This window comes from Calonectris borealis, chromosome 13, assembly GCF_964195595.1.
Source record: "Calonectris borealis chromosome 13, bCalBor7.hap1.2, whole genome shotgun sequence".
Classification (NCBI taxonomy): domain Eukaryota; kingdom Metazoa; phylum Chordata; class Aves; order Procellariiformes; family Procellariidae; genus Calonectris; species Calonectris borealis.
Window position 1 is genome coordinate 23,494,142 of NC_134324.1, and position 18,441 is coordinate 23,512,582.

Below are 18,441 nucleotides of genomic sequence, written 5' to 3' on the forward strand. Positions count from 1 at the left end.
ATGCGCGCGCGGCGGCGACTCCCTCCCGCCGTTTGCGAGCGAGGCTCCGGACGTCGCCGGAGAAAGGCGGCGGAGCGGGCGCCCACCCACCCGCCATCCGTCGGCCGCCGCGGCAGGTACCGTGAGAGGGGGAGGGAGGGGAGGGAGGGGCCGAGGGCGGCCGGAGCCCTCGGCTCGGCGTGGGCTGACCGCGCCCGAGCCCCCCGCAGCGCCCTGAGGGGGTCGCGCCCTCGCCCCTCCGGGCCCTCACACCCCGGGCGCCCCCCGCGCCGCTCCTCACGCAGGACACCCCCACCCGCCTCCACCCGGGCCGCAGCCGCCTCCCGGCGGCCCTGGTCTCCTCACAGCACCCGGTGTCGGCTGCGACCCTCTCCCCGCCCTGACCCTCCTCCTCCTCTCGGTTCCTCCCTCAGCGCGACCGGGCCCGTCCGTGCCCGCGCACCGGGAGCTGTCCACGCTCCGGGACTCCCGGCCGGGCGGCGGGTGCTCGGGGTGGGGGAACCTCCTCGCCGGAGCGGGGGCCGGGAACGGTGCAGGGCCGCCTCGGTTCGCAGCCTGCCCGCGGCGGGGGGGCAGCTCGTGGCCGGGCGGGTGGAGGGCCTGGGAGCCGCGGCTGAGGGTGGGGGGCACGCAGGAGGCGTTTATTCACCCCCCCGACTGCATCTGGTCCGCTGTGGTGCGGAGAGCCCGTTAACCTGCCGTTAAAAACCCGGATGTCTTTTTGAAAAAGTCCAAATTATTGTCTCTGACACAGTAGTGGCTTGAAATGTGGCTTCCTTCTTTTTTCTGTTTTTTTTTTTCTTGTTTTTTTTTTTCCCAGTCCATTATACAATGAAATTAAGTTTTGCAGATTTATATTTTTTTTCCTCCCATGCCTTCGCGGCTTTATTTGGGTGGTTTTTAGACTTACTGGTCGTGGGAAAAGGCTGAACGGTTTTAATCTGTTTGTTCCCCTCCCCTGTGAATGAAAATGCAGTTTTTTGCTGCTCCTCAGCCTTGGAGGGGAACTGATTTTTCGGGTGACAGATCTCATTGCTTTCCCCCTTCCTTGGGTCGTTGTGTTTTGCTTTGACAGTAGAACTCTTAAACTCCCCGCTGGTGCATCCTCGGCGAGTCACTGAGCAATAGCTTTGAAATGTCTTTGGAAATCATGCTAGTTTCGTCACTCGTCGAGAGATCGGACGGTTTCGTAGAAGTGAGAATGCATGCGGGGCAATTTTCGAAGTGGGCTTATGAGTAGGAATCGGATTAAATTTCTAACTACAAATTAAATTTCTTTTCCCCAAGTCAAAATGACTTCAGCAGTGCTTCTTACAGGCATGATTTTGAAAGCTGTGTTTAAAGTGTGCTGCAGTCAGCTCTGTTCACTTAGAGCTCTTCGTAAGTGCTGTTCGTGTTCATTATTAATGCAAGCATAAGCCTAAAATTTTCATCTTGCATGGAGAGGACCAAATACATAAAAAAACCTCATCAAGTAAAAAAACAAAACAAAACCAAAACTATATTTTTTAGGAAATATGCTCGGCTACTGCTGTTACAAGTAACTAAGTAATAGGGAGATGCTAAGGTGTGTATGGGGGGTGTCTGTATTTTTAACCTTGCTTCCTTCGTGTAATTTGTGTGACATTTAATTTTCGTGGTTTCCTCTACCTGCTGGCAGTTAGGCCTTAAAAACATGAGAAATTTTTGGACGGCAAAGGGAGCGAGGAAAACACCTACAGCCACAAAAAATCAGGGTTCAAATGCAGTTGTAATGCCTGCATCAAATCTTTTAAACTTTGAATTGGCTGTGTCGTCTGTCTCTTCTATCTGTCAGTCTTATCTATTTGCCCTCCTTCTGCAAAATAGGAAAGATTTGTAATTTTTTTTAGGGGAATCTATTTTACTTGCTCTGTGGAACATCAATCTCGTATTAGGGGCTTTTCAGTAAAGAGTCAATTCAGAAATGAATGCACGCATTGAAACTGAAAACTCATGTAAATCACTAGTGTAGGGAAAAATCAGTGTTTGCTTATTATTCTTTAAGTGTTGTAAAACTGTATGTTAAATGCACCAGCATTATTTTATGGCTTTTGGGAAGCCTGAATACCTGTGCAGTTTAAAGCTGCCTGAGTGATGGTGCTCTGCACACTCCTCCTTGGTCAACACAACCACAGGGTGAATAGTAGAGCTTAAAACAGGAAAAGCAGAGACATGGCTTCATTTTATGAAACTTATTGGAATATGTAATCTATGGTGTGATATATTTATCTACTTTTTTCTTTCTGTTTTTCACTCTGTTTGCATCAGAGAGCTTGCCTTTCTCTTTTCAGTTGTAACAGGAGAATATGCCAGTAAAGACATTAGTTACGCTTATTTTTGTGTACCACAGTAGCTGCAGTTCCTGTTGTTAGTCATTGTCGTTAGTCTTTGGTATAAGTTGATACAGAAACGTTTTCAAGTTTTTTCTGCTTTTCCAGGATAAACCTGTTAATGAACAAAGGATGTTTTCACCATTTTCTTAATACTGTCATTGTTTGACGTCAGCACCTTGCTAATTATGTTTCCTGACTTTGCTCAATCAGTGCTTTTCCCATGTATTTTGTTTGTAAACAGATGGAAACTAAACTATTGTGCATGATTAAATCAGCTTCCTTTTTTACAGTCTAATTTGTAGCATAATAGTTGCACATCCTAGCTGTTTAAAATGAGTAATTTGTTGGAATGTTTCATACTAATTTCAGTTGTTCTTTTTCAATAGATTTTGATTAAATTCAGTCACCTTGTACCCCAGTGTAATTAGTTTGTGCTTATAAAAGTCAGAATTTTTGGTATTTAATTCCAATTTGCTTAAAATATTGTGCATTTCTGTGGAGCTTTTATACGTTTTTCATGTCTTGCAGTGAAACTGTGCGTTTTGGATGATGGTAGTGCCTGGAAATGCCCCGGTCATACAGCAGGATCACGCTCTGGAGCCTGACTTAGGACGAGACCCAACGGAGAACTCTGCCATGGGCCCTGACACGGAGCCGGCGTCTGAGGAGGTTGGCCCAGAGCTAGAGGAGGTGCGAAAGCTGCGGGAGCTGGTGCGGAGACTGGAGATCGAGAATCAGCACCCAAGAACGAAGAGTAGCAGGAGCATGCTTGGGACAAACATGCAAAGCGAGATCCGTACTGGTGTGGATAACCACGACTCTGGTCTTAATGGGATGGAAATTAATAATAGCATCAATGCGATAACTGAGAAGCAAGAATTGCAAATAATGGCAGATCTGCACAACCAATTAAGCAAAATAAGAAAAGAGGAAGGAGAGAACAACTGCTTAAAAAAGGACATAGATGCCCAAATGCAATATAGTTGCAGGAGTGCCACTGAGGAATTGTGTTCCAACATGTGTAAGGCGGAAGTGAAGACCGATAATAACGTTAGATGTTCTTCACATATGGATACAAGTAATAGCACAGAGCTTATGGGAAACTTGGTCATTGCAGGTGTTGATTCCTCAGTTAAAATAAATGAACAAAATCCCAATGAAAAATGTGGAGACTTAGAAAATCTTTCGAATAACACAGATCTGGATGAAGTGAAAGTGTTAGAACTTGAAAATTGCAATGAAGAAGAAGATAGCTGGTATGTATTTCAAAAATGTAGTAATATATGGAACTTACACTGCTGCGGTTGGGAGTTTCTGTGTTTAGGTGTGCAATAACTTTTAAGGGTATAAAGTGATTTCTGTACAGTGCTTTGATTTTTAGCAGCAAGAATGCAGTTCTCATTATCGGCTGTTCTTATTTTTAAGACCACTATGCGTTATTTTTTTTTAAAAATCAATTTAACTATAAGGCTTCTCTTTCCCCTCTCTTCCTGATGCTGCTGTAGCAAGCAGAGAAAACCCTCCTTTCCCTGTTAGTTTATTTAGGTGTAATGCATGCAGATGAATGAATAATGGTGTTTTTAAACTTTGTACATAACTGTCAAATACTGTATTTAAATCAGAATTTTGTAAAACACAAACTGAGACCTTAGACCATCTGGAATTTGTGGCTTCTGCTAGTATCTAAGAAGACAAATAATTTCCACTTCCTGAATACCGTTTCTTTGCAGTTAACCTGTTTCTTTTGTTGAGAGGCATGAACTAAAACAGATCAACTGCCCTCACTTTGTAGGACTCTCTACCAGCAGCCTTGTTTAGGACTTGTTTTATAAATCAGCAGATTAATTTCTCTTGCCCTTCCAAAGCTAGTTAAAGTTCGAGGCTAATTCCAGCTCCTGCAATAGCTGTGACTTGGGATTTTACCTAGAGTTCTTAATTTTGAGACTTTGTAGGATAGCCTCAGGGATCTGCAAATTGTGTTCCAAAATTGCATAGCTAGAGATTAATCTGGCAGCAAAGATAGCATTGCAGAATGATTGCTGAATACAAAACAAATCTTAAACTCTGCAAGTTCATTAGCTGTTTTAAATGAAGGTAAACTTTTGTTTGTTAATGGAATGGAGCTCAATAACGTAATGATGTCAGCTCAAATCTAAATTAAAGGTTATATTAAAAACAGGGGAAAGCATTTTTGAGATGACAAATGAGGGAAGACTGATTTTCAGTGTTAGTTAGTTTTGGAAAGGAATGTATAAAGTTAGGAGTGTTCTTCAAAATTGACTTTCTTCTTACGCGTTCTTTTCCTGGGCATTCAGAAAAAAAGCAACAAAACCCCCTTAATGCTATATGGATTTAGGAATAACTTTAATAAGGTAGCTTTTTGATTGGGGGGAATTTTGTACTGCCTGGGTGGAAGTAATATCTAAATGTGTCGAGCAGTGTGTTAGTCAAAGCAAATAGCTTACTATATTGTTATATTTGCAGTCCTTTTTTTACTCTTATACATTAGGAAAAGAACTGTAGCTAATATTGGAACACATCATGTGTACTTTTTACTTACGATTTTTGGTAATTTCTGAGAAATTCACAGTGGCTTTGTTTTTTCCTGTTACTGCTGAAATGATAAATTTTAACAGCCCAGTCCTTTTGGTTTGCTGGCCTTTTCTTTAATATCATCTAGTAGAGGGGATGATGCTTTATACCTTAAAGAATACTAAGAATTCTTTTTGCATTCTTTTAAAGTATGAAAGTGTTTAAAATAGGGGGTGGGGAGCAGGAAGTTTTCAAGAAGGGAGGCTTTAGTTCTTCATGTCGTTCTAGTTTTAAGAACAGGGCCAAACTTTAGGGTAATTTCTATTGTGGTATTGTCCTTATGCCCCATGACTTCTTAGTAGAGACTCCCCATATATAAGAATTAATTTGTGGTTTTGCTATGCGTTTAGTTTATTGTTCTTCATGCAGTGATTTGTGTTCAGCATTTTGTTAGGCATTCGCATGCTACTTGTTTGGTGTTTTGCCAATTGTCAGTTATTTTTCCTGGTAAGACTTGGGAGAGAGAATTTTGACTTGGAATTATGATGAAATAATTCAAATTCCAACTCCCTTGGAACTGTAAAGTGTTCTTATTAATGTGTCATTGGATGAAACAGAGAGAGAGAAGGAAATGGCAGAAGTGAAAACCCTTAAACTTTTTCAATACTCTTTCTCCTTTTTACTGGATTAGACTATTTTTGCCTCCATCTCCTTTGACGGAATGAGTACCAAACTCTGTCCATGCCTCACCTTGAACAACTTCAGGTTTTCTCCATAACGGAAGGAAAAAGGCCCTTGTACATGTCTCCCCAGTATTGCTACTGCTCTTGCTTAAGATCTTGATCCCAGTGGCAAAACTGCCAGCGGTTTAACACAGGGCTTCAGATAAGCTTTTATGTATGTACTTCTGCTTTTTAAAAAACAAAACAAAACAAAAACCAAAAAAACACAAAAAAAAACAAAACACACCATAACAGTCAAGCAAACCCATGTAATAGAACCTTTTCTTCACATTTCTTTTAAATTGCTGAGTTCCTTTTGGAAGAATATGTAAAATATGATGGGTGTGTACACGAATGTATGGGTCTACTCAGCCTAACGTGGTCCTGTTTTTTTGTGGGGTGAGGAGGAGAAGGAATCCGTGTCGCTCAGGTGAATCCCTGTGTTGCTACTACATCCACGCCTTGCACAGTTTTCATTCCCAAAAGCCTGTCTTTCAACTGAAAACAGGTTGTGCTGCCTTCACCTTAGTGTTGTGTTGTCTCCCGCTTGAATCCAGGAGTTCAACACAGCAAGTAGAGTGCCCTAGAGGTAGTCTTTATAGGAAGAAGGAGCATGGTTTGCTCAAATAAATTACTGTTTAGGAGTTCCCTGGGAGTGTATGTTTTCAGCCTCAGCCCCATGTCCAGTGGCCTTCTATATCAATGTTTTAACGCATTTAATTCGACATGCTGCAGGATATCATCGCTGTTAGGTTGTTGTACCATCAGAGATAGGAACAAATTTTCTGGAGAAGTTCCACCAAACGAGGATGTGGTTCTGCACCGAATTCAGGTATTATACCAGTATAGATTCATGAAAAATATGGCATCTTGTGCCTCTACTTTGGGGGAGAACTTTAACACCCTGCTCTCTATATAATCAATTGGTATGTTTCCACAGGCCATGTAGTAGTTTGCCTGCGATCTTTCCTTGCCGACAAGACTCTACGTGACTTAGAAACAGTAATTTGCAAGGTTTTAGTTTCTCAGACTGGTCATCTTGTGAAAACCTTCTAGAGGTGTTTTTAAGCATGGGTCAGTCAGCCCTGTTGCATTAAATAATGTACAGGTGACTTACCAAAAACATTTCCTGATTGTCTAGCTGGTTTGAATAGTGTGTTACCGGTTTGTGCTAGCTGCAGGTAGCCATTACGATGTTCTGTGTAATGTCTCTCTCGCTGTGCACAATCTGGGTAGATGAGCTCCTTCAAAACCCTTCTGTGCAGCTCTAGGATAGCATTACGATCAGCACTCTTTGTTGCTGGTAATTGCCAGCACCAGAGTAGAGTAATCTGAAAGGAAAAATCTACCTGCTTGTCTGACACTTGTGTGCAAAATAAGACCTTTTGGGTTAAATTGCTTTTGATGGCGCAGGTTTAAAATGACTGAGTTCTTACTGAAATGTTTGAGGTATTGGCTCACGGTTCCTTCTGTAAAATGAAGTGGCATGGTAATCTGCTCAGTTGCACTGCCGGAGCGGAGGGGGAAAGCCTTTTTATGTTGCTGCAGCAAGATTGCTACAGAAGCTGCTGAGCATCCTGGAGCAGTGCACGTATAATACGACTCTTAAGTTGTCGCACAAGGTGCCTTTTGATCATCTTACAGACTATTGGCTGTTGTCATGAGATTAAGCTAATACGATGTTTAGAGCTTCTGTGACTTAGTGACCAGATTTTTGGTATTTTGCTCAGCAGGATTAGTCCCTAGATAGACATGAAAAAGTGGTGCCTCTTCTGGGTTTTGCAGTATAGTTTTTTTTCTCTCTTTCCAATTTCTGTTTCCTGGGAATAAAGGCTCAAACCTCTACTTGGGCTAATACTACCATGTTTTTGTGTGGAGTGTTTTCCACAGGATTTTTCTCATTTTTTCCTCATTTTTTCCTTTTATGTTTCTATCATTTCAAGACCTGGACAGTACTGTTTCGTTGTTGCTTTTCACAACACTACATTGTCGGTGTTGGTATTTTTGTTCAACAGTAGTGTTTAGATTGGAGATTAGAACAGCATAAGCACAGTAATAAATCTGAAAATCAACTCTCTGAAGTCTGATATACAAAGGAAAGGAAAGTGAATGCGTTATCTGTTTGAAATACACGCTTTATAGAAGAATTTAGCTGCCTTCTCAGCACTTTATGGAGGCGTATCTTATAAACCTAAATTGTTCTAAACATATTTAGCTGCCTCAGGTCTCCTTCTCCTTGCATTGATATATATAACACAAAGGTTTGAAAGTCAATGTAATGTCTGCCATTTGTGGTACTGCTGTAGCTACTAGTGCTAAGTGCTGTGGAAGATGTATAATAAACCAAGCATGTGTCTTAAAAACTGAGGTTTATTTTACTTTAATTTACTAATGTACTAGTTACAGAGCTTTCTGCAGTGTGAATTTGCTTCCTATGATCTATAGATTTACTAGTACAAATATTCTGCGTGATTAGGATCTTAAATTCTCAGGCAATACTGGCTTGCACTCTTGTAATTGATCTGGTGTGTTACTAAATTGTGAAGATGCTTTTTTTTCAGTGCAGTGTGCAAGTTGAGAAAGTTCTTGGGGGTTTTTATTTAAAGCAGTATTTTCAAAATCAAACAATAGTGGCCATTAACTCCCATAAATCCTCCTGTGACATTGACCCCAAAAGAAAAATAGTATCTCTCGAAGATGCTCTGCTTTTAGTACATTGGAATATGTCAGAATAAAGTACAAAGAATCCCACAAATTTACTTTTGAGTGCCTACGTTCTTAACGGAAGAAAAATCTCATGTTGTGCTTGCTGCACAACTAAAACTACTTGGCTCTTACCAGAGGTCCATTTCATAGAATACTTTATATGGGAAAGTGAAACACGTACGCTAGTAAGCAGAAACTAAAGATGCTTTATCTAAGGATTTCCTCACAGAAGCTGCAGAAAATCTCATTCATATTTAATAAGTTATGCAGCAAAACCCCAATACATCATATTGAGAATATATGCCCAAACGTTTACTTTCTGAATTTTGTATTAGGCCTTGTAACTATCTAAATTACTTCTTAATTGTCATTTGCAATTTGACAAAAGAAAATATTCAAAGCATAACCTTTTGCCATTTAAACAGAACAGGCTTCACACCCAACCTGCTGAGTTGTAGGAACAAAATGCAAGGTAAAGCTTATTCAGTAATCAGGTGTTTGTTAAACCCAAAAGACTTCAGCTGACTCCCAAACTGGTAGTTGTATGCATACTTAATGGCATGCCTGAGTACATTTTTTCCAATGCTTATTGGATTAAGTTAACCTGACAAATCAAACAGCCTTAGAGGATAAAACTACCAGAAATAAAATTCTGCATATTTTTAAACAGAGCAGAGTGAGTTTAACTTATCACAACAACCTCTTTCAGAAGAAAGCCTGTTTTAGTTCAGCTAGAAATGTGATACTGTGTTAACCTGGCCTCTGTTCCTGCAGCAGTTGTGCCGCGGTGGCTAACGGAGGATGACACTGGGTGGGGGGAGTCTCTAGTAAAAGGTGACTTTTGTTCTTACTATTGTGTCCAGAAAAAATACTCACTTCTATTTGTGGGGCTGGTGTTTCTAGTTTATCAGCTGATGGTGTGCAGTGCTCCAGAAGAATAAGCTATGCCAGCATATTTTGAGAAGTTTGCTTGCTAAGTATGTTGAACCCTTCCCCAAAGCTACTTAAAAAGGAAAATAGTAAACCTGGTGCTGTGAAATCAAGACAGAATTCCTCTTTTCTATAAGTTGCCTGTGAGTGCTCTGAAAAATTGAGTTGTGCTTACTTAGTTGAGTTTAATGAAATCGTAAGTGAGACCATCTCTTGCCAGTAGGCATGTCAGCTGAAAAATGAGTCCTCTGGCAGACTACGGAGACTCCGACACCCTGGGAAGCAGGTGGCTCTGGTCCATGTGGAAACGGTTCTAGCAATCAAACAAGTGTTACCATTTTCAGCTGATGCAGTCCTGGGTAGAAGCATGATAAGAAGCATGGAAGGAGCTGGGTAGAACAACTGCTTCCTGAAGTAGAGCAGGATTTTCTCCCTTAACCTAAAATATGTGAAGAACAGCGTGACCTGCCCTAGGGAGGCTGTTGGCCTCTTTTTTGTTTGATGGTTTTATTGCTGCTTTTTTGGTCTGAACTGTAAAATAAATCCAGAGAGAGAGCACTTTGCTTTCTCTGTTTTATTGGATCTGAGTGGTTGTAATGCTCATTTGCCCATGCAGAAGCACAGCAAGATGTGCTTGTGGGGTCATAAAAGATAACGTTGCAGATTCAGGAATCTTTGTGTTCGCGTTTCTCAGCATTTATTTTGTCAATAGCAAATTAGCTTTTGCATTTTTTTTATTTGCATATGGTTTTGTGTGAAGCTTAGTATGAGACATGACTGAAGAGACTGAATCTCTACTCCCTGAAAAAGATGGGTCTGGCCAGGGGCAGGAATATTATTAGGATCTGTAAAGTCATGAGTGGCATGTCAAGAGGCAATAGAGAATAATTGCTTTCCACCTCTATGTTATTCCCCAAGAACCAGACCATGTCAAGAGTAAATAGCAGGTGGCATTTTCAGAGCAAGTGAATGGAGGTGGTTCTTCACCCTATGTGTCAGTGCATTGCGGGACTCATTGCAGTAGGGTGCTGTGGGTGCTAACAGCAGATATGAATTCAAAAAAGGGATTAGATGGCTTCACTGAAAAATATTCTTTTGAGAGCTGTTGCATACAGGGATGCTCGGTCCGATAGCCCCAAATTGCAAAATTGTGGGAGTCCGGGACAGCTTTCTGCATCAGTACAGATTTTGGATTGATTGTTTCTGTACTTATCCTTACCTGGATGCAGGATGGGAAACAGGGTAATAGGTTAGATGGACATTTTGATGCCAGTACAATATTTTAAATATTCCAGTTGTTTGTCTGTTTTATCTTGGCCAAACATTGATTTCGTGGATAGGACACCTGACAACTGGGAGTCCCATAGTATGTTTCTGTATCTTTTTAAACAAGAGGGGTTTTCAGAAATTAATGGGATAATTGCTAAAATATCTGATGACTTGTATTAGTTTTGTTGTGGAAAGGAGTATTTTATGAATTGAATATGAAGTGTCTGTGTGAGAATGAGTAACTGGAGCAGAAAGACTTGATGTATCTTGCTGCAGGAGAGTCAAAAGTTATTGCTAGAAGAGAGAGTAGGAGGCAATTGAAGCGCATGTAGACATTCCTTGAAATCTTAAAACCATCTTCATGATCATTTTATGCTCAAATACTGGATTTTGCACTGATGAAGGTGAAATATTACGTGTATATCAGCGTGAAGACAGCTGTTGGGAGTAGCGTAAATCACCAAGTGTGGCTGTGACCAAGAGGGTTCTTCGTCACCTTCGAGCGGCTCACTAGGTGAAGCAGTACCAGACTGGTGCTTGAGAGGAAGGTGGCGGTGGAAAAAACAGCAGTTGTGTGATTGTGTGTGGAAGAACTCTCTTGCTCTCACAAGAGATTATGATCCATGAAGCCTGTTCATGTGGATTCTCTTGATGCAGAGAGGTAGGAGCTGTGCTTGCTGAAGGCCATGCGAACGTGCTTCAGAGCCTATTGAGAAAGATGGACCCGAGAGCTAGACTTCATCTCTGCAAATGGCAGCTAAACTTCTCAATCAGGTTGCTGTATATTCATCCCCCCAAATTTAGTCTTAAAGCATATCCCTTCTAGAAAGGTATTCAATAGCTAGATGACTTCAAAGACCTGGAAGTTTTCTTCTTCTGGGTACACTTAATTCTAAGAAATTACATTGTGGACAAATTCAGTAGTTTGAAACTCAAGTTGAAGAATGTTACGGCCGTGTTAACAAGATCAAAAAAAGTTTCTGCTTTCAGAAATCTACTCTCTGCTTTTTTTGAGTTCAGAGGTAACCACCTCGCAGACTCTTCCAGAAATTGCACAGGTGCAGGTCTTTAAGTTCGTCATCACAGAGCTTACTTTCCTACCTGTGAATCCTTTTTAAGATCCTTTGAATGACTTCAGCAGAATACTAGATTAAATATCTTTTTGTAGCAATGCACACATAGCACAGTATGTTATATTAACACATGCGTATTAAGATTCCTTAGCTGGAACTCTAATGTTAGAGTAAGGTACGTATTATTATATGCAGGAAATTTATTGTCTCTGTGAGCAGATTCTGTTAATGACGGCACTTCTTGTTTCTATTCCTGCCTTTCCCATGCTACCGATTGATCGAGAACTCAATGCCCTTTACATGAGGGTGGTGTTCTCTAAGTGACATGCAAGAATTAGAAACTGTTTAACTTCTGTATGTAGGCAATACTGATTTTTTTTTTTGCCCTCACAGAAGTTTTAAGTGTGTTGCTATTTATATGTTGAAATATAGGGAGCTTTTTTTTCTGTTAGGATTTTTTGACTTTAAAATGTGAATGTGGGATATGTAAGTAAAATTCTTGAGGTGCTTTTCAATCTGGCTCCTATACCCTTTGACCTTTCTTGAGAGAAATTTTCTACTTACGAAATATGGTTGAGGTGCTACTTTACACAAGATCAGTTGTAAGTAATCCAAGACTGTAAGATGATTAAATCTGTCTATACGTAAGGCTAATCCTGTTTGTATATGCAAAACAATGTTAGGTGTATTAGAACTGTCAAAAATACAGGCTTTAGGAAAACTTATCTTACATTACAATAAAAAAAGGAAAGGTAGCATACAGTCATACTTCCTAACTGTCTGAAAATTTCTAAATCTTCCAATTAAGTGGTTTATCCCTGAAATCTGTGAGTAGGCTTCTTACTATTCATTCAGTGCCTCGGAGGGCTGCTGTTAGAAGATAGGAGACAACTTGTTGCCTGCAGTGCAATACAGGTGGAATATCCAGAGCCGTGGGTTTTTTAACAAAAAATACAACAGTCAGACTTCTGAAAGTAGATCACCTTGAATCTCAAGGTAGAACCACCTCCTCACCCTTGCTGTCTTTGTCATGAGATGGTTTCTGGGGGGGCGTGCGGGGGGGTGGTGGTGGAGGTGGAGGAGGAGGCAGGGGTGACAGGTGATTGTGAGTATACTAACGACTTAACTTTTAGTAGTATTCCAACAGCCCAGGCTTGAACCTTGGCTTGCAGCGGCTGCGTACTTTCTCTGTGAAGCCATCTTTAAGTGAATTTTATTGTTGTTACAGTAAATTTTGTTTCTGAGTCATAGTATACAATTTAAACTTTAATTTTTTCCCCTGTTTTTAATTTGGATAACTTTTCTATTGCTTGCTGTTAGGTATACTTTAGTAAATGCTACTTTGGTGGCTGTATACTTTGAGTTAATGAGCATTTTTTACCATCTCCTTTCAATCCTTGCAAAGGCTCTATGTGTCCCCGAGAAAACCTACTACAGATCAGAAAATGGACTCGCCTTTAAAATGGTGCCGACAGGTGTTGGATAATCCCAGTCCTGAGACAGAAGCAGCCTGCCGAACTCTTATAAACAGACTTGATCAAGGTACGTAAACTATAAGCATTGCTTCTTCAAGTGTCTTTTATTTCCACTTGTGTACTTTACGTTATTGAGAAACAGTAAAGCAAAGGAGACATGAAGTTTGCGGTTGCTGTAGTGGAGAATATCTGCAGAGATAGCACTTCAGATGTGGTGCTCTTGGTGCATGTTTGTACAGCCATGTTTGTTATTGTATAAAAACCTCCCTGCTTTTGGTTTACATTGGTAATGCCTCAACTGATGAAGGTAAGAGATCATTCTGTAAACATTAAGAAAACTATGCTGATTATAAGTAATAGACGAAACAAACTGAACTGTGATGTTTTGCCTCTACGTATTTTTTAAGACACAAATACAAGCATTTCAAATTAATTGCCAAATTGACCACCTTGCTTTCTGTTTTTTTTAATATGTTCAGAGCCTAAACACTAAAATATATTTTAGTGTTTTCAGGCTCTTGATTTTTTTTTTTTAATACTTAAACATCTTTAATGTGAAAATGTGTAGAAGAAAAAATGTGCTTCTGGGGACTGGGGAGAGAAACTATCTGAAACTATTATTGCAGCTTTTTTCTATAAGAAGTTCTAGTGGTGTTGAGTGTTTCTAATGGTGATTATTCTTACCGTATCTTACCATTAGTATTATTACCTGGGTAAAATAGTTGTCTGATGCTCAAGGCTTACAATAATGAAACATTAAAATCTGTAACTTGAAGAAATGGTGTCACTTGGAAACCTAGTTTTTCTTCCAGTTTTATCATCCCCTAAAAGCCCTTCATGGTAGCTTTCAGCTGTGTTACTTAACCACTGAGGGAAAATCCTTTACTTAATCTGCCTGAAATGAAAACCCTATGGAGCATTCTGTTCAGTAATCGCATACCATCATAGTCAGTGTTCTGGGGCGTAGGTTTGTGTGTTTTCTTTTCCTTTGTCAGAGCACGGAAGGATCAATCCCGTATTAGCCTCTCACTGATATAAGAGCTGTTAGAATAGATGCATAGTTTACGTCATTACAAAACTGAGAAGGTTATTCTATTTCTACCTATCTGTAGTACGTCACCTGGAATCCATCTGGTGGATATCCTACCTTTGACTTTTCAAATGCACTTCAGCTTTGTATGTAAAATGTCCGAGTCCTGGGCTGAGTTGCTGATAACCAAGACACTGAGGGGTTTGAAGTGAATAAGTAATCCCTTTCTATATTGTATAGCCTTCTATATCATATAGCTTTCCTGTATAGGCAGCTGTGATTTACCCTGCAGCTGGAGGCTAAATAGTTTCATTATTTATTTATTTATTATTTTCTTCTAACAACTTATCATTAAAAAGCATTGCAGAGCAGGACGTGATGCAACTTCATCTGTCTAGTTTGACTCATGAACATCTAAACACAAAAGCTGTGTGTTTGAAAAAGTGAAGTTTCTGAGAGAATTAATCTTTTGAAGTTCAGTGGTGTTCTTAACTGCTGAAAATACAACCCCCAGTTGGTGCAAAAGTTGTTGTCTGCCTGGGTTTTGTATTGGCTGGCTTTGTCTTCTATGTGAAGGCAATAATTTTGATTTCAGTTTGACCTGTAATTTGACCTCAGTGATTTGAAGTCTGAGAGGCCACTGTTTCATTTTGGTTTTTTTTTGTTTTGGTTTGGTTTTTTTTAAGTTTACATACTAACAGTGTTTTGGCACTGCTTGTAATCAGGCTTATTTTGAGTTTAGCCTTGAAATTCCTGATTTGAGATAACTGAATGTAGTTTGAGAACAAATGTCATTTACTTTTATAAACCACCTGCACTTAAGAATTTGAATGAAGATTCATTTGTTTAACTCTTTGCTTTCTGTCTGAAATGTATCAGACTTTATTTGTACTCTGTTACTCCTTTTTAACTAAAATAGTCTGACTTTATATTTGTGGGGATGATAATAAATAAAAAGAAAACTTATTTATATAGTGAACCTCCATTATTTTCTTAGCTACTATTCTCTCAATGGTAAGGGTTCAGTGGGCAATTCAGCAGCCCCTTGAATATACACAGGTCATAGACTGTGTCATTTCCTTAGTGCTGTAGCTGCTTATTTCCAACTTCAGGAAGCACGGATGCACTAAGTTTTGCTACCTGGCTTATTTTGATTGTTTTGCTAACTCGTATGCGAGTCTCTGTGCTGAATAAATATTTCAGAATGGTTGCTTTTCATATTAATTTGCTCTCCTTTTAATCTAAAGGCATAGCTTTTGTGGTTTAATGCTCTTTTGATTCCATCATTAAAAATTCAAAATAACACATGTGTAAACATAAATTTCAATGGAGTTCTTTAAAATGAAGGTGGGGTGTAGAAGTGACAGATATTTATGAAAACAGTCATCTTTGAAGGCCAGCACTGAAACTTTCAGAGATGTATGGCTTCTTTAAAGCCAAGTTTGTCAGTAGTTATTCTTGGAATTCTTCAGAAGTGACAAAACAAGTTAAAGGGGAGAGTGAGCAAGGGAACAGGCGCTGCTTTGCTTCCTACATCTTGTAACTGGCACCATCAAGATGTCTTATTTGAAGTACATCTGTTACCATATTTAATCTTGTTTGATCTGATGCCTTTTTTTTATCTTATGCTCTTTGTTTTTAAAAGTAATTTGATAACCTTTATGGCTTTTTTGTATTTTTCCTTCTAGCCAGTAGATGGAAAAACCTGTATTGCAGTCCATTGGCATCACCAAGCACGTATAATTTGAATACAGAGACAGGCTCCTGTAGCAATGCACTAAACTCTCCCGGGCATCTCAAATCGACTAACAAAGCACTACTAACCTGTGGCAGCTCAGGTATGGCATGTCAGTAGAGCAGTGCAAACCTGTAGTGTTTAAAATGCAAGGAGTATTACTAATTGACACAGGGAAAAGTTGTCAAGAGATGCAAGTCCACCCATGGGGTTTTCTCCTGTTAATTTGCTCACTTACTGACCCAGGTTTCATCTATTATGTGGGAGAAAACCTCCTTGCATTCTAAATGTCTTGTAGTTATTTCATGGTTTTGTTTTTATAACTTTCCTTATATATATTTATAAATTGTACTAATTTTAAGTGACTTAAAATAGAAAACAGTTATTGAAGCAAAAAAAATACTGCTCTAGAATAATGTTATCATATGTAGGTGTTAACTTTATACAGTTGCTTGGATTCAGTTTTCTGGCTTGAGAGTTTGTGAAGTTTCTTTTGAAAATACTGGTTAATGTAGGCAACAGAAAGAAGCCTTGTGTTTTAAGATAAAAGGCGTAGTCTCCAGGATAAGCCTTTAAATTGGCTGAGTGGGCAGCTAAACACAAAATAACAAAAGCTTTCCATCAGACTTAACTGTGTTTCGAGTAAGATTTCCTACCTTAGAGGCAACTTAGACAAAATTCTTGTTAAAAGCCTGTATTTGTAGGTGAGAGAATGAAGCTTCTCGTAAATGGGTTGGCCTCAAGTCTGCCTTTGCATTTAAGCCGCTGCCTAAAGAGTCCATATAGGCTCTTTCAGGAGCTTTGTTTATCCTTGATGCAGTTCATGCTCAGTTTCCTAGTACAAATGCTTTGCCTCTTGGCTTTATTATCAAAGGAGTCTTCCTTGATTTGTTTGTATTTTGTGGAAATTGCTATATCCTAATTTGCATGTTTAAAAACATAAAGCATGTTTAACAGTTTCTGGCTTGAAACTTGATGTTAAGTTTTTAAGGGGAAAAAAAAAGGTTGCATATGAATATTTTCACAGCTGTAGGTATGCTTTTGAGATCTGCTGGTTTTCTGCTGTAAATAGAAATTAACATCTCTATTTTGCAAACAAAAGGATGCATGTAGGACTGATTTTGCAAGCTGAATTCTGCAGGGAAAAATCTAAATCGATTTCTTGTTTTTAATGTGAGGTTGGTTGGCAATGTAGATGTCTGACCACCTTTTCACACAGAAACAGACTGATGTGTAAAACCAAAGTGTCTGTGCAACTTCTAGACTTCTTCATTCACTCTGCAAATCTGCTGAAGTTTGTCAAGGGTACCAAATAAAAAGCCAAGTATAGAACAGGCTTTGTCCGGGTAGGATTATAGGCGAGAGTGGACTTCATCTGTTTGGTGGCTCTTCCCTTGTGACCTGTGTAAGTGCTAACATGAGTTTAAAGTTCACTGTCAACTTGATTGACTCGAATCTAATTTTATTTCTAAGAAAAACGGAGCTTCCCTACTGTTCAAATGAAAAATGTTTAACAGTAACTTCCCTCAAAAACTAAACAAAAAAATCTTTTACGAAATCCAGATGTGGTCTATTTTGAACTTTCTGTAATCAAAACCATAATCAGTTCATCTTGTAATGTTGAGCCACAGCAGTTTTTACTGATGAAAGAATGTGAATGTTTTTCTTCCCCTCCTTGACTGTTTTTAAATAGACCTGCAATTTGATGCAGCAACCAAACTAAACACACGCAATTGAAGTGGGAACTTTGCTTTTTAAAAAGCTGTATTCAAAATCCAGCTGTATTAAAAATACTGCTTTTAGTATTAAAGGAGGTGTTAGTTACAGCAGGAAACCTATGCTTATTCATTATACTACATCCTACAGGTGCAATCCCTACTCTCATGTTGGCTTTATTTCAACTGCTTACGGTGTTTTTTCCTGACACCAGGAGGAAAGAAACAGGATTATGTTATACAGCAGTGCAGTCTTAATACTGGAGGGTCCTGACTTGGAGCCTGTATTTGTGTAACACACGCATGCACAGACGTTCTCCTTACACTGTAGTCACACTTCTATCACTGTATGTGTAAGCATCTTCAAACTGGAAAAACTTTATGCCTTGTCAAATGAGGAATTTGAGGCTTACTGGTACAAAGCAGTTTGCTCAAGGTCCATGTAAGAAATTTGTTTTACACCTGGACTTCAAACGTGTGTTTTCTGTGTCATCAGTTACTACTCTTCAAAACTGGTTGAAGAAATAACGTTGGGAACCTGCTGCTTTTTCCTGCCTGACTGGAATTAACCATTGTTTGAAAGGGTTGCTCAGCAATGGTTTTTAGATGTTTTGCCGAGAGCAGACAAAATGTTTCTAGCATCGTTGTTTAGAATTATTCAGTAGGTACACTGCCTTCAAGACTTCTTAGAACACAGCAGGCAAAACTGCGTGAACTAAAGTAAAAGTCAGTGGTGAATGACATCATATAGATGCTTTGGGAGGCTGACTACATTGTTGATTTGTCGGCTGGTGTGCTACAGCCTACTTGTTGCTTTTTATTTAAGTGATGTTCTCGAATCTCTGCTTGAGCAGGATTTGTATTTCTTAAGCCTACTCTAGCTGAAAGTGATGTTAAGTG

General features: G+C 39.6%; 1 protein-coding gene across 2 annotated transcripts in view; it reads left to right on the forward strand.

Moving 5' to 3' along the window:
• The window catches only part of LOC142087848 (SLAIN motif-containing protein-like), a 26,070-nt gene continuing 7,629 nt past the window's right edge, over positions 1 to 18,441 (forward strand). The window contains exons 1-4 of one of the 2 annotated variants that reach the window (XM_075162556.1): positions 3 to 116; positions 2,883 to 3,610; positions 12,992 to 13,128; positions 15,780 to 15,929. In XM_075162556.1, the coding sequence (XP_075018657.1) occupies positions 2,901 to 3,610; positions 12,992 to 13,128; positions 15,780 to 15,929 (997 nt within the window). In that variant the 5' untranslated portion in view covers positions 3 to 116; positions 2,883 to 2,900. Of the gene's footprint in view, positions 117 to 2,882; positions 3,611 to 12,991; positions 13,129 to 15,779; positions 15,930 to 18,441 lie in introns of both variants that reach the window. The other variant, XM_075162557.1, reaches the window with a different exon arrangement.